Raw genomic sequence first — 12,494 nt, 5'->3', positions numbered from 1 at the left:
GCGGTTGAGGACGGCCCAAGGATTTGGGACCCTGCACCCGCGTGGGAGACCTGGAAGAGGTTCCAGGTTCCCGGCTTTGGACCGGGCCCGTTGTGGCTCGCTTGGGGAGTGAATCATCGGATGGAAGATCTTCCTCTCTGTCTCTCCTCCTCTGTGTATATCTGGCTGTAATGGAATGAATAAATCTTAAGAAAAAAAAGTGCAAAATGGGGAGCTGGCATTGTGGCACAAGGCTGCTACACTTCTGACTCAGTTCTCTGCTAATATGCCTGGGAAAGCAGCGAAGGACGGCCCAACTGCTTGGGTCCCTGTACCCATGTGGGAGAACTGGAAAAGGCTCCTGGCTTTAGGGCAGCGCAGCTCCGGCCGTTGTGGCTGTTTGGGGAATGAACCAACAGATGGAAGATTTTTCTCTGTCTCTCCTCCTCTCTGTAACTCCGCCTTTCAAATAACTAAAAAACAAATCTTAAAAAAGGGGGAGAGGTGGGGCTGGTGCTTAGCCTAGAGGTAGGATGCACATCCTATGACAGTCCTGGCTCGGGCTCTTGACTCTGGCTTCCTGGTGCCCAGGGCTCAGTGCTTGGCACAGGGGACATTCCAGTCAACCCGCAGCTGCCGGGGCTGCTGGTGCTGTCTTACCATAAAACGGGCTGAGCCCGATTCTTGCTGCTTCACTCCGCCTTGCACAGACTGCCACTTCATGGGTCAGGGCAGCAGGAACGCATCCTGGGTTTAGGAAAGCTCCAAGAGGGGAGTCCCAAATCCCACAACAAAGATGACATGTTTGATGGGCTGAGAATGGGCTGTGAGAGGCAATGGCTCCTGCGGGGTGCAGAGGGAGCAGGATATTGCCTGTCTTTGCTTTGCTGCCATCAACTTGTCCTTTACGCAAGCCTTGCTTAGTGAAACAAGAATTCATCCTGGGTATGCGGGAGCTGGTCCCTGGAACACACAGGCCTTTGGAATGTAAGACTTTAATGCCACACCAGGCTTTTCAAAGGAACGGTCAGGGAGGAGTGAAATGTCATGGATTCCACCTGCCGCTGCTAGCTGATGCTCTCGGCAATGTTTTAACAATGTGGTGGGGGCGGGGCAGATACCCGGCGGAGCAGCTCGGTCCTCCCACCGTGTCCATCTGAAGGGAAGTGGCATTCGGAGCTTTTTTTAGGAAAGGCTGTCCGAGAGGCTGTTTAGAAACCATATATGCAGAAGTATGCGTACGCCCCTCCAAAATATCTCAAAGACAGAAGCCTGTTCCCATCTGGGCCCCGGCTCCAGGCGCCTGTGTGGGAGGGAGGCTCAGGCTACTGATGGTGGCAGCAAGACTAACTCTGATCCTTCAATCTCAACTTTCCAATAGCAGATGGAGTGAACAGCCCTGATTCGCAGCCAGGAGCCACGTGTCTGCTCACTCCTCTCCCTTCTCCCTACGGCTGCCAGTTCCAGCTGATTTGGGGGGATCTCTTGAGTGGGATCATGAGGGGTGTCTTCTGGCACTTGGCATGGACAATAACACTAATGACCATGGCAGTGCCACCACTGTTTACTGAGCATTTATTATGCATCAAACACTCATCCCTGCACCTGAGCCTTCTAGGGGTCTTAGGAGGCATGGCAGGAGGTGTTCAGGGAGGTACAGCCAGTTCCTGGGGGCCCTCAACAGAGAGTAGTGGAGTCAGGATGCCCACTCCCATACATGACGGCTGGGTCCCCATAACCTGAGCGCCACTCACAGCTCTAGGAGGGTGGGCATGGTGCCTGCTCCGCTCAGCAGGTGCCTTGCTGCCGAGCACAGTGAGCGCCTGGTGGACAGCAGGTGCTCTTATCTACCAAACAGGTTTCCTGTCACAGTGATGCTGTGCCAGACATCGTGCTTGGTGTTCTCTGAACCCTCCCATGGCCCCGTAATTAAGGGAGGCCACTGTCCACATTACACATGCGGAAGTGGAGGCTCAGAGAAGTCTGATGTGAAACTGAGAGCAGAGTGGAAGAACAGGGACAGGCCTGGTTCTGCAGGAGGTGCCTGGCAGCCTGTGACCGTTCCCCGCAGCCCAGGTACTCCGGGATCTTCCTGCACAGCACGTCCGCCTGCATTCAGAAACGCCCGGAACCTCCTCAACCATGGGCCCCGGTCCAGTGGTTTTGTCTGAACTCCTTCACTATTAAGTGAGTCCTGTGGCTAGAGCAGCGGCTAGGAGCGTCTACATTCAGGCTCTGTCATTCTCTGCTATGGGGCCTTAGGCAGGAGGCAATCAGGTTTCCCTGAGCTTGCACTCCCTCCATGGCCCAAGCAGGGCAAAGGCTGGACCCTTTCTCCAGAGGGGTATGCTCATGAGATCAGGGAACCCAGATGCGTAACAGGTTGAGGGCACTGACAGTGGCTCTCATAGAAGACCCTCCCTTGGCCTCCATAGCAGCGTTTGGAGGCCTCCCCCCCCACCTTGGAGGTGCCTCTCACAGCTGTCCCTCTGTGCACACTGTGAGCACCTGTCTGTCACACTGTTGTCCCTGCTGGATGGGGCTGGCACACGGCAGGTGCTTGGGAGCAGGGAAAGGTGAGGTAAGAAGCAGCAGGGCACTGCCTGCTAAAGCCAGCCCCAACCACTTGAGGGAGCCAGAGCCTGTGTGTGTGTAAGTATATAGATATGTATGATGTAATAATACATGTATATATCTATCATCAGAGAGAGGGAAAGAGCAAGCCAACCCCTTGAATGGACCACTCCTCAAATGTCAGCAGCATTCAGGACATGGGTAGGGCCAGAACCAGGAGCCAGAAACCCCAGCCTGGCCTCCTGTGTGAGTGGTGGGAGTCCAGTTACTTGAGCCCTCAGCACTGTGTCCCAGCGTAGGATTAGCAGAAGCTAGATGGGAGCCAGAGGCAGGAATCATACCCGAACACTCTGATGTGGGCAGCTTCACCTCTATGAGCTATGGGCCCATTTCTAAGCCTTGCCTTTTTTTTTTTTTTTAAAGTAAGATTTATTTACTTATTTGGTCTACGCCTCAGCTATCTGCAATGGCTGGGACTGGGCCAGGCTGAAGCTAAGGGCCGGAAGCTTCTTCTGAAGCCTCTTATGTGCGTGACAGGGGCCCAAATCCTCAGGCTCTCTTAGGCTGCTTTTCCTAGGTCGTTAGCAGGGAGCTGCATCCGAAGTGGAGCAGCCAGGACTCGAACCAGTGCTCCATAGGGGATGCCTGTGCCACTGTCAGGGACTGCCTCCTACTCCACGACGCTGACCTGCAAGCCTTTTCTTTTCAATGGGCTTAAAAAGTGTATTATCCCTAGTGCTCCCCTAGCTCCAGAAGTGAAGCATAGATGAGGAGGAAGGGAAGGAGGAAGAGGAGGAGGAGGCAGCAGAGACCAGTTTCTGATGATGTTGTGCATGTGAAGTGGCTTGGCCACTAGGTGGCACTGGAACTAGCTGTTTGGGATAAAAAACCAAACTGGATATTTATGCTCACTCATTGCTTTCATCAACATACAGAGATGATTGAAAGATTTAAATGTTTAGGAATTAATATCATAAGGGTACTTAAAGGAATCTGTATAACCTTGAGGCAAGACGGGTTTGAAAATAGGTAAAAACTTTAGAAGCTGTAAAACAAAGATTTGGTGATTCCCTGTTTTCTGCACGTACTTTGTGAATGCTGGTTACGCACCTTACACAAAAGACATAATAAACTTAGACACAAAAGGCAAACTAAGGGAAATGCAAGGAAATATGCATCTGAGGAGAGTGGCCAAGATCCTTAATATGCAAACAGTGTCTACAAACGAATAAGAAAACATATTCTCTGACAGGAAAATAGGCTAGGGATACACAAACCAGCACCTTGCAAAAGAATAAATATGAGTGGGTTGTAACATATGAAAAAAAAAAACCATTTAGGACATTTGCAAATGAGGACCGCAAAGTAAAACAGCAAGGAGGAGGCGGCAGGAATTCTTACTCTTTCTGGGCACTGACCCCAGGTTCCAAGGCTAAATTTTCTTCCCTGGGCTTGCAACTGCAGCACGGAACCAGTTAGCTACATGCTCACGAGTGTCCTCCATGTCCAGGGCTGGAGGGGGACTCAGTGCTAGATAACACAGCCACACGAGAGACGGTCAGAGCCACTCAGGCAGACATGAAAGCCGGATGCAGCACACAGGATCAGCAACACAGCGAAAAAAGCTCCACAAACAACAGACCGCGTGCCCACTAGAAGTCTCCCCTCCTTCCCACTTTGCTGTGTTTCTGAAGCTCCTGGTACGCATGTGCTATTTTTACACCAGGGAGAAAAAAAAGTAAAACCTCAAACATTGCAAAGTATATTCCTGTTCCAGGGACCCAGGGGCCCTCACGGCTCACCTGGCGTCCCTGACGATGACAGAACCCTGGGTGGGCAGCAACAGACACGGGGGATCCTTGTTGCTCTCGGACCCTGGGGTAGGCAGCTGTTGCTGCTGCCCACCTGCCCGATGCTGTCCTGCACAGCACAGCGAGTCCTCGTGCTGGCTGCAGAGTAGCTTCTAGCACCACCCCTCTTCTGAAGCCACAGCAGCCAGAGCTTAGAGAGGCTAAGGCCCCTGGTCAAGGTCACACAGCTTGGAAACATGGAGCATAGAGTCCCGCCCAGGGGTGTGTGAGGCTGCACCCCTCAAAGATGCAGAAAGGGGACAGACACCTGCTGGGAGACGCTGGGTCCTGGTCCAGCTCCTCTACAGCGAGAGAAGGGAAGCAGGACCCGCACGGGCACTTACCTCTCTCCTCAGGTCAGTAGCACAGGTCACCTGTCCGCCCTCCCTCTCCCTTCTCAGAACCTGGTCTTTCCTGGCTTTGTTTTCCCCCTTTTTTCTCTTGAACTCATCACTCAGTGAACAAGTTAGCTTTCTGAAGCCTGGGTCGGTACCTAGTGCCTTGACGAGCTCCGATAAAGAAATCAGCCGTCAAACCACCACGGAAGTCAGTGAGGTTTAAATCACATCATCTCGCACAACAATGACATTAATTATGCTTTTAACACGTTTTACTGCTTTTTTTTTTCTCACTTCACGCCACATCTGTGTGAACAATATCCAAAAGATTTACGGGTTTCTGTCGTAATTACAGACATGCAGGCTGCACACTTATCAAAATACTTGCTGAGCAATCACGCCGCGGCGCGCTGGCTGCCAAGGATCCGGGCTGGCAGAAGTCACTCCAACAGAAATGTTGAATCAGGACTTGTGTGGCTTTGCAGGGCTGGGGTGGGGGGAGCCCATCGGGAGGCAGCGACACAAAGCCCGCGCTCGGCCTTATTCTGGGGAGGGGCTGGGGCGGAGGCGCGGCGAGCGGGGACGCTCGAAGCGCCAACAATACATCTGACATTTGGTTCTTGTGTCTGAGGATAAAATTTAATGAGAACAAAAATATGTCTTCCTAATTCCCCTAAGAAATCATTAAAACATTTTGTTATTCTTAAATGTCTTGAAAATGAATTAGAGCCCCTAAAGGGGCTGTTGGGCTGCTGCGGCTCCATCCGTTACAGCTCCTGGTTCTCTAACTCGGTGACAGCTGGGAACAGCCCACCCCCCCCACCGCCGCACTCCCGCCCCTCTGCTTCTGGGGTATGAGAGGCCTGGAGTCAGCACTAGGAGGGGGAGACTTTCCTGCTCCTGAGGTTTGGGGAGCCAGACTAGAACTAGAACCCTCTAGAACTTTTGGCACTAACTGCAGGCTCTCATAGCCGGGGCTCTGACAGTTCCAATAGTATTGTCCCTGGAAGGACAGGGGTACCCTAGTGAACCCCTCTCTCATCGCCCCCTGACTGTCTGCCCCCTGACTCTGTGGTCACTTCTGTTGTCAGAACACATGTTGCATAGGGCATGGCCCTGCATCTGGGCTCCTGGCCATGTTCCCGGTGTCTAGCGCGAGCCAGGCACACAGTAAGCGCTCAATACATGCTGTCTGAGTAAATATGATTATTGACACCTATGGTCGAAAAAGCACTTCTTTGCACAATCACTGTTTTTTTTTTTTTCCTTGCTGTTGAATCTTATTTCTGATGCAATTATTAGTTGCCTACTGTCTCTCCGTGTGTACAGTTCTAGTCAGGTCAGTCCCAGGCTGGGAGCATCTCATATCTCATATCTCCTAGGGAAGTCTAACAACGATGATAGTAGCCAACAGTAAGCACCTACTGTGTATTTTAAACCTCCTACAATCAGGAGAAGCAGGTGCGAATACTAGCCTCAATTTATGGAAGAAGTGAATGAATTAGTCTACCATCAGGATCTGAACTTGGGCCTAGCAATGAGCCTGAAAGCACACATTTATCTCGGGGCTACCCTGGTGCTATAGGAAGGGAATTCCGGGGCTCCACTGAGCAGCCAAGTACGGGGGTCCTGGGAGGGCCACCCTCCAACGTCACTTGTCTCTGAGACTATGAAACCTGAAGGATTGGGGCAGCTGGGAGGGAGTGCTGACTCAGAGCCCACTCCTGACCAGCAGCCTACAGCCCGGTAGGACAGCTTTAGTTGAGGCCTGCTGCTCCACTTGCTTTTCTCTCTCTTTCTTTCTTTCTTTCTTTCTTTCTCTTTCTTTCTTTCTTTCTTTCTTTCTTTCTTTCTTTCTTTCTTTCTTTCTTTCTTTCTTTCTTTCTTCTCTCTCTCTCTCTCTCTCTCTCTCTCTCTCTCTCTCTCTCTCTCTCTCTCTCTCTCTCTCTCTCTCTCTCTCTCTCTCTCTCTCTCTCTCTCTCTCTCTCTCTCTCTCTCTCTCTCTCCCTCCCCTCCCTCCCTCCCTCCCTCCCTCCCTCCCTTCCTTCCTTCCTTCCTTCCTTCCTTCCTTCCATTGGAATGTCAGATTTATAGAGAAAAGGAGACACAGAGACAAAGATCTTTCATCCGCTGGTTCACTCCCCAAGTGGCTGCAATGGCCAAAACTGAGAGATCCAAAGTCAGGAGCTTCTTCCGGGTCCCCCATGAGACTGCAGGGTCCCAAGGCTTTGGGCCATCCTCCACTGCTTTTTCAGGCCACAAGCAGGGAGCCGGATGGGAAGTGGAGCAGCCATCCATATGGAATGCTGGCACATGCAAGGTGAGGACTTTAGCCACTAGGTTACTGCGCCAGGCCCCTGCTCCTCTGCTTTCAATCCAGCTCCCTGCTAATGTGCCTGGGGAGGCAGAGGGAAGTGGAGAATGGGCTTGGGCCCCTGCCATCCTCATGGGGACCCCAATGGCATTCCAGCTCCTGGCTTCAACCTGGCTCTGTTTTGGCTGTTGCGACCATCTGGGAAGTGAACCAGTGAATGGCGGATCTCTCTTTCTGTCACTCTGCTTTCCAAATCAGTCTCAAGAGCGGGAAATAAGAGAGTGCATTTTTCCAAGTTTTTCCCAGGCTTCATTGATGACAGTTTTAAGAAACTGCAGGGGGCCTGGCATGGTAGTGTAGTACCTAGAGTCCTCTCCTTGTATGCGCGGGGATCCCATATGGGTGCCGGTTCTAATCCTGGCAGCCCCGCTTCCCATCCAGCTCCCTGCTTGTGGCCTGGGAAAGCAGTTGAGGACGGCCCAAAGCCTTGGGACCCTGCACCGGTGTGGGAGACCCAGAATAGGCTCCGAGTTCCTGGCTTTGGATCAGCCCAGCTCCAGCCGTTGCGGCCGGCTGGGGAGTGAACCATCAGACGGAAGATCTTCCTCTCTGTCTCTCCTCCTCTCTGTAGCACTAACTTTCCAATAAAAACAAAAACAACAAAACAAGACAAAACAAACAAACAAAACACATTGCAGGAACAGTGCCACTCAGTGAGGGTGACAATGACACTATGGACACAGGCCTGTCTGTACCTCGAGGCCCAGTCCTCATTGGAGGCACACAGCTTGTGGGGGTGTGCCGCCTGGATCCTGCCATCTCTGGGAAAAGCCGCGTGGCCACGTGTGCAGACTGAGGGCCACCCTCCCAGACACTCCAGTCTGAATCTGCAAGTGTCACTTCCTGTGAGGGGCTCTGCAAGGCAGGGTTAGGGTTTCAACGTGAGACACCCCCTGGCTCATGCAGACAGGTCCAAGCCTAGCAACAGGGGGCCGGCAGCACTGTGAGAGAACACATGCTGAGGTCCAGGCTGTTCCCACGTGTGGCCCTAGGGGACAGGAGCAAGCATGTGTCTGTCCTTGTCTCTGCTTCTGAGAACACTGGATACTGGCTTCAGGGTCCACCCTTCTCCAGGAGAATCACCTCTGGAGATGGCTTGTTAATACCATCTGCGGAGACCCTACTTTCAAAAAGGTCATGCTTCATACTGCCCGTGGACGTGACTTCCGGGAGCCACACTCCACTGGCCACTGCAGCCCTTCTAAGAAGCTCTAGGCAGGCAGAGTTATGGACACCTCTGTTCTCCACAGCTCAGAGGGGACCTTGTTTACCTTCTCATACACCCCTGGTCCCAACAGTCCAGCAGGCACCGATTCCCATAGCTTTAAGCCAGGACTTGGGGGTGTCTGGTGGAGGGTGTTGGCACAGGGTCCCTCTGCCCTGTCCCACCATTGGGCTTCTATTGCTGGGCCACTGAGAAGGTGGCATGGGATGGATGACTTCTAAAACACAACCTTTTATAGGCAAACGGCACAGCCATGCCAGGAGTCAGGTGCGCCAGTGAGTGCTCACATACGCAGCACACCCACCCAGGCCCTGGCGTCCTTTGGAGCTCCTGCCTGCTACAAGGTGAGTCTCCATGACCTCCAACGGCACAAGTTAAATTTATTATTATTGTTTTTAAATTCACCTAATAGGAAATCCACCACTGTCCAGTAACTGAATGAGCACATGCACGTGCTTTGTCACCACATCGCTCCTTGCCAGCGTATTTCATCTCCCTGTGAGGATACTTTGCACCTTCCCACCAAGTCCCTGGTCACCTTCCTCCCTCTGCCCATGCACCTGCCTGGCCTGGACACTTTATAGACACAGATCACACACAATGTGGCCTTTCCAATTGGAATCTGTCATTCAGTGTCATGTTTTCAAGGTCATGCCAGAACACCACACCTTTTCCACAACTGAGTAATATTCCACCACAGGAAAGGCCACCCATGGCTCAGCCATTGCCCTGTGGAAGAACACAGGGGCTGTTCCCGCTATGTGGATAGTGTAAGCTGGCATTCTGTGTTTTCTGTGATGGAACTACACAGAATGTGCTCGTTGAGGTCTGGTTTTCAGGGTGGTCGGGCCCTTCTGGGGAAAGTGCTAGGGGTTGTCCTCCATCTCTTATTACAAGAGATGTGGCAGGCTAGGCCCCCAAAGCAGGCTCCAGGCTGAGGTCAGAAATGGATGGGGGATATGGCACCATGCACTGGATGCTGCCCTAGCTGCAGGGGGCCTGCACCCCTGTTGATCACAAGGGGGTTCTTGTGAAACAGGCCTCAAGGCCCTTTCTTGGCATGAACGATTCAGGCTGAGAGCCCACATGTGTCTTACCTGGTGCTTCAATTAACTGCTTGTAAACACTCAGAAAAGCGGCCTCCGCCTCTTGACTTCTCTTACTAAGGGCCACCACCTTTGGAGACAAGAGAGTCACATGTCACCATGGCATCGAGTTTGCAAGCAAGCACGATCATTTCCTCCTGCACAAAGGGGCTGGGAATGAGGGCCCAAAGTGTTAGCACTGGAGGCTGTGTTGTTGTGGCGGGGTTAAGCCACCACCCACGACGCCCGTATCCCACGTCAGAGTGCCTGGTTCGAGTCCCGGCTGTTCTGCTTCCAGTCCAGCTTCCTGCAAATATACCTGGGGAGGTGATAGCTCAATGGCTGGGGTGGGGGTATCCTTGCTACCCCAGTGGGAAAACAGAATGGAGTTTCTGGCTCCTGGTATTAGATTGGCCCAGCCCTGGCAGGGTAGCCATTTGGGAGTAAATGAACCAGTAGTTAGAAGATCTGTGTCACTCTATCTTTCAAACAAATGGATTTGTTTTTTTTTTTTAAAGTTTGAGCTTTGGAATTAGGACAGCTGGGAGCCCAGCTCCACTGTGTGGGCTATACGACCTCAGCAAGTCACTGCCTCACCCCAACCCTCCGTTTCCTCATGTGTGGGAGGGGCCTGGAGTGGGTAGTGAGCGGAACTGTACTAAAGCACTGGCCATGGGGCCAGGTACACAGCTCCTGCCACCACCGCAGTGTCCTCTTGCTATCTGGGGGCACTGCTGGAAGTTCGGGGTTGGGGCAAGAGGGACACACTCTGGGAGTGTTTCCTACCAGAAAATTAAAGCGAGAGCCTGAAGGCTCTTGGAAGATAACAGACAGCTTAGACAAACGTGGGAGGGCCTCCCATGTGTGCACTGAGCTCCAGGCACTTGAAGCACATGCTGGGCCAGAGGTCCCCTTCTGTTGAGTTTCCCGGTGTTCACAGGTAGCCAGGCCAGTGACAGCCTGGGAGCTGCACTGCCTCGTCTCAGATGTCAGCTCCTCCACTCTACCATGTGTCCTTGTGCAGGGAGGTCTCAGCAGCAACCTCTGTGTCTCTGTCTCTCCAATGGCAGAACAGGTAAGTCTGCAGGTGCCTGGCAGAGCTCCTGGCATGCATCAGGCCTGTGTAGCCTGCCTGCTTCTACTGTGCTTGTCTCAGGTGGCTTACGAAGAGAACCTGGGCCAGGTACCGCCACGTTACCTACATCTGTGCTTGCTGGGAGCAAGGAGTTGGTGTCCATGGCTGCCCCAACAGTGGCCAAGAGCCACGGCCATGAGCTAAGCACCGGGCAGGTGGCAGGCCCAAGCCAAGATGCACCACGAGAGCCAGATATGCTTAGGAAAAATACTGATGACGCCATTAAGTGAGCAAACATAGTGGCCTTTGCCATTTTAAAATGGGGTTACAAGAAAATGTGAAACTAGAGTTACAAGTCACAGAGAACCAGACATATTGGAGAGGTGGAGGGCGTGTGTGATGTGTGCTTAACAAGGGGTTAAGGAAAGTTCCCCAGTTGCTCACTCTCTCAGCAAATGTCTCCTGAGTGGGTGCTCTGTTCTCAGCACCATGTGATGGACACTGGGCTCCCCATGCGTGGACTTGGAGGCTCCAGGGAGATCAGCACCGTGCCAGGGTCCCCGAGGATTCATTTATCACAAGTGCTAACCACTTGGAAGGAAAAGTAGCGGTCCCTAAGAGGACCCTAGGGAGTAGAGACTGACCTAGTTAGGTGGGACAACATTAGGAATCATTTCCCTGAGTAGGGGAAGACGGTGGGATGGGATGAGGGTGGGGTAGAGAATATTCTAGAATCCAGCAAAGGAAGAACTTGCCCCAAATTTTATTTTTGTTGAGGTAGACAAGACACAGCTCCCCTGTGGACCCTCACTGTGGATTGGAAGATACAGCCATGCCCTAGAGCAGCTGGGACCCACAAGAAGGTGCACGCATCCCTGGAAGAGACATCTGTGGCAGGAGACACACAGCGACCGAGAAGGGGCGAGAGGCTTTTCTCCCTCTGAAGGGCGAGCAGCTACAGGAGGACCCTGAGCAGACAAACTGACAGGCTCTGACAAGGGCCCCCTGGCTGCAGGGTGGGGACCAGGCTTAGAGGGGCCTGGGAGGAGCAGCAAGAAGTGGCCACGGATGGGGAGAGGATATGGATTCGAATGGGCCTGGGAGGTGGAATCCAGGACCTGCTGCAGGGGCACACAGCGGGGACGGGGACTCGCGAGGTGCAAAGATGACTTTTGAGGCTTGGGCCTTGGTCACTGACCGAACTCCATCAGCCAGGGCTGTGCTACCCGCCTTCCTTGGACCAGGCTGTGGAGCACCATCAAAAGAAAGAGCTGGAAGAGTAAAGGGGGGGGCCAAGGCGATTCTGGGGTGGATCCTTCCCAATGTCAAACCACTCCAGAGCTCGGAGGGAGGTGAGGCAGGGACAGTAGACAACATCCTCCAGGGAGCTCTGGGGAGTCCCCTGGTGGGGAGGGGACCACCCTGAGGTGGAGCCGACAGGAAGTGGGAAGGAGGTGGGCTGCCTGCAGCCGGAGGCCTGAGGACAGTCACCGCGGCGCCTTGGGTTTCCAGGGTGCTTGTCCATAGCTCCTTCCCGCAGAAATGTGCATTCACTCTACTTTACCCAGGCATACCAGGCAGCCTACTGGCAAGCCTTCTCTGGCACACAGGGCCCTCTGCATAGGCCAGGTCATACCCAGGCTCTGCAAGGCCGGAACGCCTAGAGGTGGGAAAGAGGGACACGTGCACCTGTGTGCTAACATTTGAAATCACACCCAGGCTCAAAACAGGGCTCACAATGTGGGCTGGAACGCGGTCCTGCCGTCAGCCCTGCCGCGAGCTGAGTTGGCACTCAGGGCTGGCTGCCTCTAGGGGCTCGGGAATGGTACAGAAATGTGGTGTCCCGCACGCCGAGGCTGGCAGGCTTGCTATTAGCGGCAGTGTAATCATCAATTACGTCCAATCACAAACTACCGGCTTCATAATTACCAAGTGAAGCAGCAGCTTCTCACCTCTGCGCAGCGGCAGTGAACACGGCCCCTCAGCTCCAAAGG

General features: G+C 53.2%; 1 protein-coding gene across 3 annotated transcripts in view; it reads right to left on the bottom strand.

The window, feature by feature from the left end:
• The window catches only part of CUX2 (cut like homeobox 2), a 211,929-nt gene that overhangs the window by 37,061 nt on the left and 162,374 nt on the right, over positions 1-12,494 (bottom strand). For all 3 annotated transcript variants that reach the window (XM_004595299.3, XM_058656781.1, XM_058656780.1), the window contains exon 4: positions 9,438-9,516. In XM_004595299.3, coding sequence (XP_004595356.2) covers positions 9,438-9,516 — 79 coding nt within the window. The remainder of the gene's footprint in view (positions 1-9,437; positions 9,517-12,494) is intronic.

This window comes from Ochotona princeps, chromosome 29 (genome assembly GCF_030435755.1).
Source record: "Ochotona princeps isolate mOchPri1 chromosome 29, mOchPri1.hap1, whole genome shotgun sequence".
NCBI classification, from domain to species: domain Eukaryota; kingdom Metazoa; phylum Chordata; class Mammalia; order Lagomorpha; family Ochotonidae; genus Ochotona; species Ochotona princeps.
The sequence above is the reverse complement of the archived record's forward strand: the minus strand, read 5'-3'. Positions and strand labels throughout refer to the sequence as shown.